The sequence below is a fragment of the Neofelis nebulosa genome, chromosome 18 (assembly GCF_028018385.1).
Source record: "Neofelis nebulosa isolate mNeoNeb1 chromosome 18, mNeoNeb1.pri, whole genome shotgun sequence".
NCBI classification, from domain to species: domain Eukaryota; kingdom Metazoa; phylum Chordata; class Mammalia; order Carnivora; family Felidae; genus Neofelis; species Neofelis nebulosa.
The window spans coordinates 6,316,050-6,334,011 of NC_080799.1; the positions used below are offsets into that span (position 1 = coordinate 6,316,050).

Here is a 17,962-nt window from a genome sequence, read left to right on the forward strand (position 1 = left end):
CCCACTCCCAGACCTAGGCAACAACTAATCTAGCCAATAACTTTCTCTGGATTTGCCTATCCTGGACATCCCATATAAATGGAATCCTACAATATGTGGTCCTTTGTGACTGGCTTCTTTCACTTGGCACCATGTTTTCAAGCTTCATCCATGTTGGAGCAAGTGTAAGTATTTCATTCCTTTTTATTCCTGAATACTATGCCATAGTTTGGACAGATCCCATTTTGTTTATCTATTTTATCTATTTATCTATTCATCTATTCAGTTGGTGGACATTTGGGTTGTTTTCACCTTTTGGCCACTATGGATAATGCCACTATGAGCATCCATATACAAGTTTTTGTGTAGATAGAGGTTTACATTTCTCTTGGGTATGTACCTAGGACTAGAAGTTCCGGTAATATGTTCACTCTGTGTTTAACTTTTTGCAGAATGGTCAGATTCTTCTCCAAAGCAGTTGTACTATTTTACATTCTCAGGGTTATAAGGGCTGTAGGGTCTCCAGATCTTCTCTTAACATTTTATCATTACCTTTTTTTATCCTAACCAACCTAGTGTATGGTAGTATCTCACTGTGGTTTAGAACAGTATTTCCATTATAGCTAATGATGCTGAGCACCTTTTTAAGTCGTTTTTTTTTTTTTTAAGTTTCTTTGAGAGAGAAAGAGAGAGCACGCATCAGCACAGAGCCTGATGCAGGGCTCAAACCTACGAATCATGAGATCGTGACCTGAGCTGAAATCAAGAGTTGGAAGCTTAACCAACTGAGCCACCCAGCTGCTCCTGCTAAGCATCTTTGATGTGCTTATTGGCCACTTCTCTATATTGCCTGGAAAAATGTCTATTCTAATCCTTGGCCCATTTTAAAAACTAGGTTGTCTTTCTACTGTTGAGTTGTAAGAGTTCTTTAAATATTCTGAATACTAGACCCATCCTTTATCAGATATGTAATTTGCAAATATTTTCACCCATTCTGTGAGTTGCCTTTTCAGTTTCTTAATAATATCCTCTGAAGCACAAATGTTTTTAAATTTGATGAAGTCTGTGTACCTGTTTTTTTCTTTGGTAGCCTGTATTTTAGGTGTCATATCTAAAAAACTCTTTCCCTAATTTAGTCACAAAGATTCTTGCCTATTTTTCCTAGATGAGATCAGAGTTTTACAGTTTTAGCCCTTACATTTAGGTCTTTGGTCCATTTTGAGTTAATTTTTGTATAAGGTATGAGGTAGGGGTCCAACTTCATTCTTTTGCATGTGGATATCCAGTTGTCCCAGAACTACTTTCTGGAAAGACTGCTCTCTCCCTATTGAATGGTCTTAGCATCCTTGTTGAAAATGAATTGGCTTGGGTTTATTTCTGGATTCCCAATTCTATTCCATTCATCTATAGGTCTATCCTTATGCCATGACCACAATGTCTTGATTACTGTGGCTTTGAAATTGGGAAGTGTGAGTCCTCTACCTTGTTGTTCTTTTTCTAGATTATTTTGGTTATTCTGGGTCCCTTGCATTTCTATATAAATTTTAGGATCAGCCTGTCAATTTCTGCAAAGAAATCAGCTGGCATTTTGATACTGACTGCACCGAATTCCACCTTCACAACATTATATCTTCCAATCCATGAACATGAATGTCCTTCCATTTATTTAGACCTTTATTTTTTTCAACATGTTGTATAGTTTTTTTCTTGTATTTATTTTTTAAGTCAAATTGAACAAAAATTCTGTTCACTTTTGAGAATGTCATGATACCTTCTCCCATGTCTAGAAATTGACTACATCTCAGAGTGCTATAAATCCAGCAATGTGCCTACACAACAGAAGGTGTGCAGGGGTAGAGCAGAGGTGAACACCACAGACAAGGGGCAGGTGACAGGATCTTTTCATGCTAGCCATTTATTTCCCTCAATGAAACAAATATTTTTTGAACATGTAAATTGCCTCCTCTAGTCTCCTTCTATGGAGGGTTTTATGAAAATGCTCATTATACTGATTACAATATAACTAAATATATTAAATACAATCAATCAATAACTGCTGTTTTACAGAGAGACAAGCTTTGGCTTGTATAGCCAAAGCTCACATTTTCTAATTAAAAAAAACCAAAAACAAAACAGCTAGTATTTGGGTTTGAATCCTGTCTCTGTCATGGGCTAAACCTTTGGCATGTTTTTCATCATCTTGGAGCCTCAGTTTCCTTGCAGGGATATTCTGCATGTTGAATGAATTGAGATCACAAAAGATATGAGGTAAACATTGACCTTCTGTGTCCTTTCCCAAAGCACACACTCCCCCACTTAAATGCTTTAAGGGAAGATACACTCTAATTTCAAATATGGTGGCCATAAGCATGTTGATGCTCACAGAACTCTTAACTAGGGAGGTTTAGCACAGCCTGACCAGCGGGCCCAGTATGCCAGGGTCTTCTCTGATTGCACTTGCAGGAAGAACCACCAGCGGGCAATCGAGTCCTTGCAGGCCAGCCTGGAGGCAGAGGCCAAGGGCCGGGCAGAGGCACTTCGGCTCAAGAAGAAGATGGAGACGGACCTGAATGAGATGGAAATCCAGCTGGACCACGCCAACAAGAACAACAGCGAACTTGTAAAGACCCTGAAAAGGCTGCAACAGCAAATCAAGGTAGCAATCTGGGACCTAATCACAAAGTAAGCCATCCCCAAGCTTGCAGGTCCAGGAAGCTAACTTCATGCATGTCTGCAGCTAGGAGAAAAGCATGAAAGTGGCAGCATGGGGTGGCTGGAAGTCTAGGGAACAGGACACTTGGGGACTATCTATATGAGAGGCCCCAACCACCTAAGTCCATACCCTGGACCACTAAAAAGAGGGAAGAAAGAAGGAAAACAGAAAGTTGGGCCTGTCTTGGTTCTTAAAATCATTTGACTTATTATAAGTGAATTCAGGACAGAAAAACAAAGAACATAGTAAATACTTATATGCCCACCACTCATCTTAAGAAAAAAACACAAATAGAATTGAAGTCTTCCTTTATTGCTATCACTGGTCTTTAAAGCATCTGTAGCTGGATCCATGTATTCAACATACATTTTATTAGAGACCTGCCCAGCGTAGGCACTGTATTAGGTGTTAGAGGTACAAGAATGTATATAATAAACAGACATCCCTGCAGATAGACAATAAACAACACATAAATAAAACTGTAGTATTAAAAACGGCGATACGTGCTACAGAGAAACAACCAGGTAGGAGAAGGGAGATGTGGGTTAGCCAGTGGGGGTGTAATGGTCAAGATCACTGAGGAAGGCCTCGGTGAGAAGGGCCTGCTGGAAACTCAAGGTGCTCTGTCCTCAGAAAAGCCTTGACCTTATGGTTACCTCTCACTGGACAAATTCTGGGGGCGCTTGGGCCCTGGCCAGCTAGGCCGCAACCAGACTGGGAACTCCCCCAGCGCAGATCGATACCTTCCACTCTCCTACTCCTCTGTGGCCTCGAGCTCCCCAGCCAGACCCCAGCTCCCTGCTGAGCCCAGACCATGCCAGGGTCCGGGAGATGGGCTCAGGCCGGGTCCTCTGGCCCCCCCCAGGACCTGCAGATGCAGATGGACGAGGATGCCCGGCAGCACGAGGAGCTGCGGGAGCAGTACAACCTGCAGGAGCGGCGCCTGAGCCTGCTGCAGACGGAGCTGGAGGAGGTGCGCGCGGGCCTGGAGGGCAGCGAGCGCTCCCGCAAGCTGCTGGAGCAGGAGGTGGTAGAGATCACCGAGCGGCACAACGAGGTCAACATCCAGGTAAGATGGCGGCTTCCTGGGGGGGGGGGGGGGGGGTCTACGCAGACTCACACTTGGCGTGTGGGGGCAGGGCCAGGATGGTGCCCAAACCCTGTGGGCTCCCCTCAAAACTCAAAGGCAGATGGTGTCCCCACTTGGGAAATCCTCAGAACTCACCTGCAGAGACTTCTTTTGTTATGGCAAAAACCCCCGTAACATAAAATGTACCATTCTTAACCATTTTTAGTGCACACACAGTGTGTGAACTATATGTACATTGTTGTGCAGAGCTTTCAAAGGCAGGCTCCTAGACTCTCTCCCTTGGAGGCTGTGATCCAGAATCTGGTCTGTGGTGGGACTCCAGAAATTTAAACTTTTGGATCTAAACTCCTCAGGAGATTCTGATGATTTAGCCAACTTTAAGGACTGCCATTACCTTCAGTGTCACTGAGGATAGAACTTCAGAACTAGAAGGGATCTAGAATATTCCAAAGTCTAGGAGCACCTGGGTGGCTCAGTCAGTTAAATTAAGCCTGACACTTAATCTCCAGTCAGGTCTTGATCTCAGGGTTGTGAGTTCAAGCCATGCACTGGGCTCCCTGCTGGGCATGGAGCCTACTTAAAAAAAAAAAAAAAAAAAAAAAAAAAAAACCAGTAAATAAAAACAAAGTCTGACATTCATTTTACAAATGAAAAACCGTGACCCAGAGAGTTGAGTGGCTTATGTGTGGTCAAAAAAGGGGACCCTTATCTACCAGCGGTAACACCAATACTGCTTATAGTGCAATACTTTGCCAGCACAAACTTAATTCCTACTTAGCATCTCATGTGAATTCACCAAAAGAAAAAATGTGCATGGGACATATAGGGATCACAACCCCATTTTAGAAATAAGACCGAAGCCTAGAGGTAAAGAATTTATCCACATAGGTAGAAGTACCGGGGTTGAACCTGGGTTTTCCCAGCTCTGAGTTCAGGATTGTTCTAGAGTTCCCACCCATCCCAGGCCGAAATGACATTATTCCTGGACTCCTTGTGATACGTGTTCTGCTCTAAAACACAGAGAAAAATGCAGGGAGAGACACTTACCTCAAGCAGGGGGTCCAGGGCCATTTCCTGTTGGGGGGTCTGGCAAGTATGTCTGTGAGAGAGTTGTTTCTCTTTCCTGGACACGGGAAGGGCTGTGCAGACTTCTGCCTCATGGCAATGTCTTTATTTTCTCTTCTAGAACCAAAGCCTCCTCGTGGTCAAGCGCAAGCTGGAGTCGGATGTCCAGCGCATCTCCAACGAGCACGAGGAGCTCATCAGTGAGTTCCGCTCTGCCGACGAGAGGGCCAAGAAAGCCATGACTGATGTAAGTGTGCATGCTGCCTGGTGCTGGTGGGAGGGGGGCCCGGCCTGGGCCGCCTGTGGAGGACCAGGCCACCCTCAGCAGGGAAGGCCACTTCCTCCCCTCAAAGGTCACTGTGCAGCGCCAGCACCCTGCCAGTAGGGCTGTGGTCCTTGTCCTAAGGAGTCTGGAGGCCTTTCCGAAAAGCCAAACACATACAAGTAAGGAATAATTACAAGCTATACACGACCATGTGAGAGATCAGAGCTTGAGGCCTGGGGACATGGGTCAAAGAAGCCATCAAAAGTGGGCTTTCCTGGGCAGGTCTTTTGGCAAAGAGGAGCATTAAAGCAGCCTGAGGAGAAGCATTAGTGAAAGGAAGATGGGAGCCATGCCCAGGTGCTCAGGGACAGATTCAGCAGGACGTGCTGCCAGTGGTCTTGCCCCATTTCTCTTTGGGGACTCACACAACCTTGAGCGGCAGATACCACGCACCCCACTTTAAAGATGAAGGAATACAGATGCTATCGCCAGGCTTGTTGCACTTGCTTGAAATGCCAGCTCAGGACCATTGCAGGTCTTATTTGGTGCTGGGTCTCGAGAGAACAGACCCATACCCAGCATGCAGATCTTCCATGAATACTTGTGGAATGAATGCAAGAACGAGAGGGTAAAGTGACTTGCTGAAGGCCACACAGGAGCTACATGCAGACCTTCGTCTTCCTCCTCCAGATCTGCGCTATGCCCACCCTCTGTGCTGTGCCCCTGATGGAGGAGGCAGCAAAGAGTGGCTGGAGAGCCCCAGGCTGGTGGGAGTCTGTGGGACTGGGGGCCCTGGTGGTGAGTGCATGAGCCTGCCTCCTCCCTGTCACTGGGAGAGACACAGGAGCATGGGGCACCCGCTCCACCAAAACCCAGCAGCACATCGGCAAGGTTCTCCTTGTCAACCACTTGGTCCTCTGGTCTCCAGAGGTCAAGGTCCCTCATCTCTCAATAGCATGGGAACCCAGCTCCAGTCCCCACTCTGCTCCCCTCCCGCAGGCCGCCCGCATGGCGGAGGAGCTCCGGCAAGAGCAGGACCACTGCATGCACCTGGAGAAAATCAAGAAGAACTACGAGATCACCATCAAAGACTTGCAGGCCAAGATGGAGGAGGCTGAGCAGCTGGCTCTGAAGGGAGGGAAGCGCACGATCATGAAACTGGAAGCCAGGGTGAGGGCGACCCCGAGGTGGGCCAGGAGGGAGAGAAGGGAGACATGGCTGGGCAGGGGCCTTTTCCCAAAGCTTCCCAAAGCACCCAGTGCTTGATGAGGAACTGGATTATTCAGATGCTAGGAAGGGAAAGGAAAATGAGAGGAGAGCTGTAATTTATTTGTACATAGGTCTCCTCTCCTCTTCCTTCTCCCGTCACCTTTCCCCCAGACTGTGCCCCCAAGCAGGGGAGCTCCCAGGATTCTTCCTCTGTCTGTTCCTAGTCTCTGTTTCCAACACTGTTCCTCCCTTACAATTTCCTTAAAACCAGCCTTGGTCTTCACCCATGGGGTGTCAGAGCTAGAGGGGCGCAGGAGGTTTGGTGACCCTGTCAGGCCCCTCCCTCCCCCACTTCCCAGAGAAGGAAATGTGAGGCTCAGAGAAAGGGACCCATCTGACTACCACAGCAGACCCATGAGGGGCAGAACCTGTGTGACCCTCCTGTCCAGGGTTTGCCTGCTCTCCTGTGGGGAAGAGGTGGATGGACATTGTCACCATGATGCCCCCACTCAAGGCCACTGAGCTCGCAAGTTCAAAACCCTGTGTTCTCACAGCCATGTCCCTCTCTTCCTCCCTCAGATCAAGGAACTAGAGACAGAGCTGGACGGTGAGCAGAAACAGCACGTGGAAACAGTGAAGACGCTGCGGAAGAATGAGCGCCGCCTCAAAGAGCTGGTCTTCCAGACGGAGGAGGACCACAAGACCAACCAGCGCATGCAGGAGCTGGTGGAGAAGCTGCAGAACAAGCTGAAGATCTACAAGCGGCAGATTGAAGAGGCGGTGGGTGCTCGCCCTAACGTGTGTCCCTAACGTGCCCTCCCTTCCCAGTCCAGGTCTCAGCACCTGGCTGGCATTAACCACAGGAAAGGAATCGAGCCCTGCCGAAAGATGGCCCCTGTGAGCTTCGTGTCCATGGCACTTCATAGGTGGACTGGACACCACACACTGGAGATAAGAACACGTAGAAAATGAAAATATCCCCCAAGAACACCTGTAAGGTGTGATCTAAAACCAGGGAAAGTCTTTGCTGCCTTTGTCCTGCTTCCACTGCCCCTGGTGGCCTCTGCCAGGATAACTTCTCTCTCCTGCTCAGACCGTTAAACACAAGACCCTTCCCTTCTTTAATCCTCCGAACACAAGGCAGGAACACTGATCTTCTTAGTCTGTTTCACAGGTGAGGACATAGCCCAGAGTGGGATATTTATGTCATGTTAGCAAATGTTAAAATCAAAGTCAAATGGTTAGCAAATGATGGCTTCAAGCCTCAACCCTATACCACACATCTGCCTACCGGCACCAGCACACCCCCACCCCCACCTTGACATAGAACTTGGACTCTGCCATTGTTTGCTGCCAGTTCTGGGGCTACTACGCTGAATCCATCAGCCACCCACACAACCAGTGCCTTTCCCAAATGGCTCGATAAAGATCACGCTTACAGTTCATATGGTTCTAACCGAAATAGCACTGTGATTCTACTGGGAAGATAAGGGGATGGGAGCTGTGTGGTGGGGGCTGGGGAAAAATGCTAAATCCACACCTTTCATAGTGGGGCACCAGTAGCTAATGGCTAAAACTACAAATTATAGAAGCATCAACACAGCACATTTTATTTAGAAATATGGATGTCAAGGCCAAAAAAGAATCAGCTAAAAGTCCTGAAAGACTGGACTCTCACGTGTCCACGTTGAACCAACCGATAATGATGCACATTTAACCAGATTTACGCCCAGGTTTACGCCCTATTTTCCACCATGCTTTTGCCACAGGAGGAGCAGGCCAACCAGACCTTGGCTCGCTACAGAAAGACGGTGCATGAGCTGGACGACGCTGAGGAGCGAGCTGGCATGGCAGAGACCGCCCTGAACAAGCTGCGCACCAGACACCGCGTGGCCGGCAAGGGCATCACCTCCGTGGAGATCATCCAGGTGTCCAAGACAGGCTCCTCCAAAACCCTTTCTGAAGAGTGAGATTCTCCGTGTTCCAGCCCACGGCCGGTAGGTATGGACTCCACTCTCGATGCCCGTGCTCCAAGCTTACCTTCCCTGCTCCCGCTTTGCTCCTTCCAACTTCTCTGCTTTCCTGTCTGCCAGGCCCTGGCCTCATGCAGTGCCAACTCCAAACCTCCCCTGTCCCTTCAGCTGCAACACATCCCTCTCCCTCTCTGGATTCTCAAAGCCCTCGAGCATGTGAGCTCCACCTGTGATACCGGTGCCAGCGGTCATGACACTCCTCTGTCTGGGTGGAAGCTCCTTGGAGATAATGTCTAATGCCACTTGACACTAGGCCTGGCAGACAGGTGCCAATGCTTGTTTCAGTGGAGAACCACAGGGACATTTGCAAGCCTACGGGCAGTATGTGTTCATCTTTCACATCCCCACAATATCATTATTCCTGAGGATTTCATCAATACTGGTTGAATTTAGGTTTCTAATATTAAGGAAGTAATAATTATTATTGTCCCCCAGGGGGACAACGTAAAGTAGTCCTTTCTTGTTTTCTTTAATTCAGAATCAACCGAGGAAAAAAAAAGTATAGGAGGCAAATATATAAAAGTCAAAATGCAAGTTTTACTATGTTACAATTCTAGATTGAGAATTTAATGGGTGTCCAACCTGGGCATCCTTGTGTTTTACCCCAGAATTAAAGGTACCTGCAGAACTGATCAACCACAGCCCTGCTCCATAAAGACCAACCCTTACTCCAAGGAGACAGATGACCAGGATTCATCAACCCTACAGGCAGATCCAAAAGGAGAGGCCAGATGGGGTACATGTTGACCCCGTCTTCCAAACACAGAATAAATCATTCCTCCTCCATGAGAGGAGCAAGGGAAAGATGAGGAGAGAGGCAAAGAACACTATTCTAGAGCAGTGGTTCCCCCAAAACGTGGTCCTTTTGACCAGTAGCAATATCAGCATCACCTGAGAAGTTGCTAGAAATGCAAATTCTTTTTTTTATTTTTTTTTATTTATTTATTTTTTTTTTAAATTTTTTTTTTTTCAACGTTTTTTATTTATTTTTGGGACAGAGAGAGACAGAGCACGAACGGGGGAGGGGCAGAGAGAGAGGGAGACACAGAATCGGAAACAGGCTCCAGGCTCCGAGCCATCAGCCCAGAGCCTGACGCGGGGCTCGAACTCACGGACCGCGAGATCGTGACCTGGCTGAAGTCGGACGCTTAACCGACTGCGCCACCCAGGCGCCCCAGAAATGCAAATTCTTATGCTTCACTTCAGATTTACTGAGTCAGAAGCTACAGAGGTGGGTCCAGTGTCTGTGGTTTAATCACCCCTACAGTAATCACATGTATGATCACGTATGCTAAAACCAACACTGTAGCAGAAATCTCCCCTTACAGAAACACAGAGCTAGGGAACAGATGTTTCTCCTCCTTTTATCAGAACCAGGCACATGGTAGTAGTTTTCACTATCTTATTTACCCTATGATAAGGAGATATATAAATATCTCCATTTGTCAGGTGAGGAAAATGAGTTCAGAGAAGTTCAGTGACCTGCTCATGGTCATACGAGCCCTATGCTATGGAAAGGCAAACTGTCTTTTATTTTAATTACTCTGGAGATTGATAAGGCTGCCCTCTGTTTAGGATTAACCAGGACAACTCAAGATCAAGGACCTGGTTTAGGTCAGGAGGGAAGGGGACTGAAGTTTCTGTGTACCGATGGTTCAACCCCCATGGATTATGGGAATTTTCTTCTGGCCTTGTGTTCAAACATGTGGGTGAATCAGTCCCCCAGTGAGGGTAAGGTTCCCCACTCACTCACAGCTCTCTCTCAGTACAGGGTCAGTTTGGGTTTTAGCCAAAAGTGATAACCCCATTGGCCTCTGAATTCAAGCTGAGCCTTTTCTTACCATGTGCTTAGGGAGGGAACAAAAGATAGGAAAAAATATTTTTCTTAATTCTCTAATTCTTAAATAATGGTTAGCTCAGGAAGTTAAGGAAACCAGAGGCTTGCCTCTGGACAAGTCCTACAATTAATGTATAGCCATCTCCTTTCAGGGCAAAAACCCAAAAGGGGTCCCTTCTGTTGAACTCTCACTTGGTGGGGGTTACTACTCACCACCCAGACTCAGGAGGTATTAGAGTCCTTCCACCTGCAAAGTCTTAGTCTCCGGTATTAGCCATCTTGTAAAACAGATTCTCTGCCCTGGCCTGGGGACTGTTAATTGCTGGGGCTTGCTGGTCCTGGTCCAACTGCTCTGTCTCCACACCATGAGGCCACAGTCCTGCCAACAAGCACCCAGAGGTGATGAGACTCTTTTAGCCCATCTCCCCTAGCTGGTCACAGGGCTAGATATGCCATCCGTAGCCCTGAGATGTCATAAGCAAACCAGTACATGAGTCAACACTCAGCCAAGACCCCACAAGAGTTTAGTTTTCCAAAGTGGCTTTATATTCAGTGGCACAAATACTGACCAGGCTCTGAACGGGGCCTAGGTCTGGACTCTGAGACACAGAGATGAATAATCAATAAGAAAGGACACCCTCCCTGGCAGAGCTCGGAATCTGGTGGAGAGGAAGAAGCACACATCACCACAGGGCTGTGAGCAAATGTTCTGTGATGCTGTGTTTGCATCTCACCGGGGAGGATCACAGGGGAGGAGTGACTGGTTTAACCTGAGGTGGCTGGGTGGAGCACCTTCACGGAGGATGTGACCCGTAGAAAAGCCTAAGGCGGTGCCACTCCACGAGTGGTCCCTGTTTGTCACCTGCCCAAGACAACAAAAGTACAGAAACTGAGAGGAAGCTTCTAGAAATTTTTATAACAACTGATACTGCTATGACATCCAAGTGCATGGTCAATGTATTTTATAAAAGTATTAGTTTCTGGTATTAATTAAAATAAATGAGAAAGAACAAAATGTTTAATGGAAATTAAAAAGAATAAGTAAAATTGATTGCTCACCAGATAGAGAAGGAAAGAAGAGATTTCCAGATGGAATTCATATGCCAACAGTGCCGAAGCTGGATTCATACAAGAGAACAGCATAGCTAGAGAAGGGGAGCTCAGGAAGAGGGGAGAGAAATGGGGCGAGAGATGAAACTAGAAGCACTGAGATGTGCGAGGCTGTGAAGGGCCCCGTTGGGTACGAGTGTTCCATAATCTCCATAAGGAAATCTTGCTAATTTTTGAAATCCACGTGTGGAATGTGATGAGCAGTAGCTTTTCCTTCTTGGGAAGACATATCACAATGGCAAAACAAGCCTGCTGGCCCCTCATGAGACACCACAGGCAGGCTCGTGGTGGGCACTCTGTCCCAGGGGATGGCACTCCAGCCTTCTCGATGGCCTGTATGGAGTCCAGGCCCAGTTGGGCACCTCAAGCCCAAAGATGTCTAAACCTTCACAACCTCAGGCGGAATGAACCAGCTATGACCCAATGATGGTGTCCATTATGAGGAAGGAAGCATCCTGGGGACACTGTCTTTCTATGAAGAAGGAGGCAGAGGGGCGCCTGGGTGGCTCAGTCAGTTGAGCGTCCGACTTCAGCTCAGGTCACGATCTCGCGGTCCGCGAGTTCGAGCCCCGCGTCGGGCTCTGGGCTGATGGCTCAGAGCCTGGAGCTTGCTTCCGATTCTGTGTCTCCCTCTCTCTCTGTCCCTCCCCCGTTCATGCTGTGTCTCTCTCTGTCTCAAAAATAAATAAACGTTAAAAAAAAATTTTTTAAAAATAAAATAAAATAAAATAAAAAAAAGAAGGAGGTAGAGATGTCAGAACTCCTGGCTCTGGTCCACAAGGATTTTCTCAACCTCTCTCTCTTTTTTCTTTCAGGGTGATACAGATCTCAACAGCAGACCACCAAGAGGGAAAATACATGAAAACAGGAAAATGGGTATCCTGAGAATGTTTACTATGCAAAGGAAAGTATAAGCCAGAAAGAGGTGCTACAGAATAAAGATAGCTGTGGGGGGAAAGGGTTTGGGGATGTAAATACCCAGGCATCAGAGGAACTAAAATTAGTGTGGCTTCTCTGAGACTGTATCAAGATGTGCAAGCACTTGGATAACAGTAACAGTGGGTCTGTTTTAGTTGAGATCCTACATGTTCATGTCAAAGACGGAATATGTAACTGTCTGTGTGACCTGGCTGTTTCTTGAAATAATTCCTCATGTGGACAATTGTAATGCCCTGTCCCAATGCAGTTTAAATAAAAGAAACATGAAAAATAGACTAGGGATTGTTTGTAAGTGAAGAAATTTTATTTTTCTAAGGCTTCCAAACCCAAAGGCAATTTTTCAGTATGTCAGAATTCTGTTTTATCCCTATATCCTAACTCACAGGCTTACTTCTATTGGAAACCATGAAAACTATGCAGTCTTGGTGAAAAGGTGTTCTGACATATGAAGACTAACTAGGTCTCGTAAAGCCGAGAAAGCTACAGAATCCCTGAAGAGATGTTAAGATCCATCCAGGCTGATGACCCACAAGGCCCCCACATGCTCTACCTAGGCATCTCCCAGGATGTTCAGACATGGGCAAGTTCTTCCTTAAATCAAGATTTAAGTTCTTCCTTAAATCAAGCTGAGACCTGCCCCCTAGTAGTATCTTTTTTTTTTTTTTTTAACACTGGTTTTGATACCTAAGACCCTGCATAACAACCTCAGAGGAAGACAGTTCCCACAGTCCCTTCAAGATTTCTCTTCTCCAGGCTGAATATACCTGGGTCCTTCAAAGTTCTCAAGTGTGAGAGGGTTTCCACTGTCACCTTTTAACATCCTCAACCCTGTTCCTCCCCTCACTTTCCTAGTCTTTGGAATGCAGGATTGGAAGAGACGGCACCAGGAGGGCTCCCTGCCAGTGCACAGCCCTCAGAAGGCACCTCTCTCCAACTCTCTGGAAATGGTGTCTTCCCTTGACTTTCACCACTCTGACCTCTCTCCAGTCCCCTGGCCTACGGAAATCATTATTCAGCTGGTAAAGGAAGGGATGTTAACATTCCGTGGGTGACTCCCTCTCTCTCTTCACATTGGCCCATTTCAGTGCTGGCTTTCTCTAGACAGCTCCAGAGGGAACCACTTAGTTCCTTCTGTGCAAGTGGATCAAACATGGAGACACTGCCCTCTGGCGGTGGGGTCTCCAATGGCTATGTGTGAATTTTCTGGGAGACAACAAATCATAAAATCTTAGAATTACACATATCAGAATTTTAGGGTTCAAAGGGATATTCAGAGGGTGTCTAGTCCAACTCTTAGCCAATTGGAGATTCCCCTCTATAACATCTCTGAAAAAATGGTAACCCAACTTGTACCTGAACCCTTCCAGTGAGAAAAAAAGGCAGCCCGTTGCAGTTTTGACTGACATTCATGGTTCAAAATAATATTGAACCAAAATGTCTCCCTGTATCCTGCCTTCATTTTGATCTACTCTTCACCCCTGTAATTACATAAAGTAAGTCTAATTCTTATACTTTGAAGTCAGATAAATATGAGTTCCACTTTCTTTCTTTCTCATGCAGTGAGACCATGGGCAACTTAACCTATCTCACCTCCTGTTTTCTCAGCTACTAAATGAGGGATAATAACAGTATCTGCCTCTTAGGAATGTGAAGTTTAAACAAGATAACCTGGCACAGAGCCTATTATGCATAACACTTAGACACTTGCCACGTTTCTTCTAGCATTCTTTAGGACTTAACACTCAATCTCCCAAGGGAGGCTAGGCCTGGCCTACCAGTCCAGCAGCTTACAGCAACAAGCCTCTTGCTGGACAAATGCAAGGGGAATTCCATGGAATTTTAAGAACTTATCATTGCTTCCTGGTGGATGGTCTACTCATGGTCTCCCCACATTTGGAGAATTCCAGAGCAGCTCCTCACTTTGTTGGGGGAAGGGGAGGGGAGGCAGAGGAAATAGATGTAGACGGGCTCAGTGACTTGCCCAAGACCATTCAGTTAATGACAGAGCTAAACATCCTTTGTTGAGTGGGGTGAGGGAAGCTTTTAGACCCAGTATTTATGAGCGAATGGACTTCACTTAGACACACATGGTGTTTTTGCCCAAGGACATGTAATTTCAGAATGGCGCAAAAGCCTAAAAGGATATAATCTATGGCTTTGCAAAATAATAACATTAAATTAGTATCCACGATGACCAAAATCAGGGCACTGGCACCAGGTACTGCAGAGTAAATGGAGCAACAACTATTCAAATGGGTTTGCTAAATGTTTTGGACTAGCTTTCAAGGCTGTTAAATTTTGTATCGATGATTATATTAACTCCATGCTCAGTGCGGACTGATGTGAGGCTCAGTCCACGACCCTGGGATCATGACCTGAGCTGAAATCAAGTGTCGGCCGCTCAACTGACTGAGCCACCCAGGAGCCCCTTATTTTCTGTATTTTTGATACTCTGCCATCTGTGGCCTCTCTGACCAAGGAGACACTGCCTCTCCCAGGGCTAGATAATTCTTACAGACAGCAAACGACTTTCATATAGACTAACCAATCCAGAGCCCATACTCCAAACTGCCTCCTCCATCTAGCTCTCATGTCCTAGGAGGCAATATTCCTCTGTCCTAATCATCCCAGGGCCAGATACCAAACAACTAGGAACAGCTCCTATGTTCCAGAACCTAATGAAATTATTCAAACTAGCCAATCCTAAACCTGCTCACCTCACCTCACCCATTCCTGCCCATGAAACCACAATAAAGACTCGTATGCATGCATTCCCTCCTGGCCTACCCTGGTGCTTCCCCACATGGCCCCAAGGGGCATGACATGCCAATGCTCCTGCTTCTAGGGATGGGTCTGTGAGTATAGAAACTTCCCTCATGACGATCATTTCCATATCTGTCTTATCATATCCCATTAAAACAAATCCCAGGTACATTTAAAAACGCCAATTATCTTCCCCCTCCTCTCACTTGTGAACCAATCCTGAGTCCCTGTAGGGAAACCAGCATGTCTGGGTCTTCCCAAGGAACACATCTTTGGGTGCTTCCAGAAATCACAAAATCATCACAAAGTCCCCTTGACCCTTCTACTCATAAGCTACCAGGAACTGGGCCTGGAGATCTATTGTGAAAAGGCCAACCCTGAGTTACAGTAAAATTGCAAGACTGGAAGGAAACCTGCTGGCTATCATAAGGGACAATTCTTCCCTCTACTTCCTGAACCCTGGCTTAGACTACTGAAAACTGTACCCTGCAGCTTTGAAGCACTGATTCCATAAAACTTTTCTCTACATACATTGAAGAAAAAGTTTAAGTATAGGCAGCAAAATAGTAACCAGACATTTAGACCAAGGGGAAAAGTGTATGATGAGAGTTTAGCAATTAGAAAGGCTACTGTGGGGTTAGGTACAGGACACACGCTCAGCCCAGTCTTGGAAGATAAAGGAAGGCATTCTAGAAGAAATCATGTCTTTGCTGAAGTCTAAGGATGAGCAGGAATTAAACATAAAGGGGAGGTAGAGCATGTGGGAACGGAAGGTGGGTGTGGGGAGGACCAGCTAAGAGTGCGCTTGGTGGCAGATAGCAGCACATGAGCAACAGTGGCACAAGCAATAGAGACATTTAATGATCTTACACACCAACCCCTGCAGTCCCAGACGGTTTTGGAATTAGGTCTCCACCTTTCCACACTACTTTACTCTCAGGTCTATTAAGACAGTTGCCACAGTTCTAACCATCTTATCTTCCCACAACTATGTTTAAGACAGGAAAAAAAGAAAGACTTCGTCATCATCCTTTTTATCAGGGACCTTATCTGTTCCCAGAAGGTCCCTAGGAAACTCCTTGAGTCCATTGGCAGAAATGGGTCACACACCCATCCCTAAGCCAATTAGCGGCAAGCGGCAATGGGGCTGCCACGTGAGGCATGGACCAATTGTGGCTCATTCCCCGGACTAGGGAAGGGCCTGGCTTCTCTGAGAACTACCTGAACAAAAGTAGAGATGCCAAGAGAGTAAAGGTGATGTGTAGAGAGCCACAGTGTCTGCTGCACAAAGGACATGGTGAGAGATGAAGGTGACAGAGCATGGGAGACCTTGACAACTTGTTACGGGGAGTATGGACTTTATTTGGAGAGCAAGAGAGGTTTGTCATAATTCAATTCAGATTATGCATTGTGGGCAAGGACTACTAACAAGCAAAGCTGTGTCCCACCCACTGCATCACACCAGAAAATATATGATGTCAGTTTGTGTCACTGTTTGTGATGTTAAGTTTGCTTACTTGATTAAGGTGGTGTCCACCCCAATTGAAGAACATTTGATAAAATGATTGGTGTGGACTTTTCAAGACTGGTCAGTGTTGTGAAAGGCCAAAAAAAAAAAAAAAAAAAAAAGGCTAAGGAGCTATTTCATATTAGACTACAGAAATATGACAATTAAATACAACAAATGATCTTGGATTTGCTCTGGCATGAAGAAAAAGAAATTCAGGCATGCCTGGCTGGTTCAGTGAGTGGAGCATGTGACTCTTGATCTCGGGGTTGCATGTTCGAGCCCCATGTTGGGTACAGAGATTACTTAATTAAAAAAAAAAATCTTAAAAAAAATTGCTAGAAAGGACATTATTGGTGAAATTTGAATACAAACTTATAACAAACTTAAAATTATGTATTATATAATTCAAGTTTTATAATTAACGTGCCAATTATTTTGATACTAAATAATAATATTAAATTTATATTAAATATCCTGAATGTGATTGTTGTATTATAGTTATGTAAGACAAGGCCCTTGTTCTTCAAGATAAATACTGAAGTGTTTAGGGCTCCTGAAGAGTCATGATGCCAGTGACTTACAAATGATTCAACAAATAATAATCACTGTTATTATATGAGAGAGAAAGCAAATGTAACAAAATGCTGACATTTGGTGAATCTAAGTAAACAGGTATATTGATATTAATTATACCATTCTTGCAATCTTTCTGTAGGTTTGAAAGCTTTTCGGGGGAGGGGGTAAGAAATACAGATGTGATTGATGTGACATGACTTGGTAACTAACTGCCTGAGAACCAGTAATCAATCTGTGGTAGATCATGACACCTTGAAGCGAGACGTAGAGAGGAGAATAGAATCTGAGGTGGGGTGGGGACGAGAAATAACAGGTTTTATATATTTTGAATTGGAATGGGAGCTGAAAGACATCAGATGGAGAAACTCAGTGGTTGTCAGAACTATCAGAAGTCAGCTACCTCTGTATGGTAGTTGAAGCTGCGAGCCTACGGAGATCACTTAGGAAGTGTGTGCAGAGGGAGGCAGAAACTTGAATTCATCAGTAGTTGAAGTTCAGGCCGAGAGGTAGGAACCAAACAAGAACAGTTATACTCATAAGCAAACCAGCTATTTCATTCAGTCCTCTTACAAAAATATTTATCAGATTTGCAATTCTCCACCACTTTAAATTTGTTCCTGGAGAGACACTCTTTGTGTTAGTTAGTTTCCCTCCAGGTGTGGAATTACTCAACTTTTCACCATCTTCATTTGGGAGTTTGACAAAATAAGACACCCACAAATATATCTGGGATATGAGCACAGAAAAGCAAAGGTATGCTATATACTACAACTGAACTACAGTCATCCCAAGTTAATCCATTTCTGAAAATGATTCTAAGATCAAAGGAGACTATATTAGATTTCAAGTGAGAAAAGAATGCATGCATTGTCT

At 45.6% G+C, this 17,962-nt stretch overlaps 2 protein-coding genes across 4 annotated transcripts in view; one reads left to right on the plus strand and one right to left on the minus strand.

Annotated features, from left to right (window-relative positions):
• The window catches only part of KPNA7 (karyopherin subunit alpha 7), a 102,811-nt gene extending 97,841 nt beyond the window's left edge, over window positions 1–4,970 (minus strand). The window contains exon 1 of the mRNA XM_058710806.1: window positions 4,830–4,970. Coding sequence (XP_058566789.1) covers window positions 4,830–4,853 — 24 coding nt within the window. The 5' untranslated portion in view covers window positions 4,854–4,970. The remainder of the gene's footprint in view (window positions 1–4,829) is intronic.
• Window positions 1–12,513, plus strand: part of LOC131501086 (myosin-16) — a 62,760-nt gene extending 50,247 nt beyond the window's left edge. For 2 of the 3 annotated variants that reach the window (XM_058710793.1, XM_058710792.1), the window contains 7 exons: window positions 2,443–2,635; window positions 3,558–3,761; window positions 4,969–5,094; window positions 6,112–6,282; window positions 6,901–7,101; window positions 8,091–8,318; window positions 12,117–12,513. In XM_058710793.1, the coding sequence (XP_058566776.1) occupies window positions 2,443–2,635; window positions 3,558–3,761; window positions 4,969–5,094; window positions 6,112–6,282; window positions 6,901–7,101; window positions 8,091–8,291 (1,096 nt within the window). In that variant the 3' untranslated portion in view covers window positions 8,292–8,318; window positions 12,117–12,513. Of the gene's footprint in view, window positions 1–2,442; window positions 2,636–3,557; window positions 3,762–4,968; window positions 5,095–6,111; window positions 6,283–6,900; window positions 7,102–8,090; window positions 8,323–12,116 lie in introns of all 3 variants that reach the window. The other variant, XM_058710791.1, reaches the window with a different exon arrangement.
• The last annotated feature ends 5,449 nt before the right edge of the window (window positions 12,514–17,962 follow it).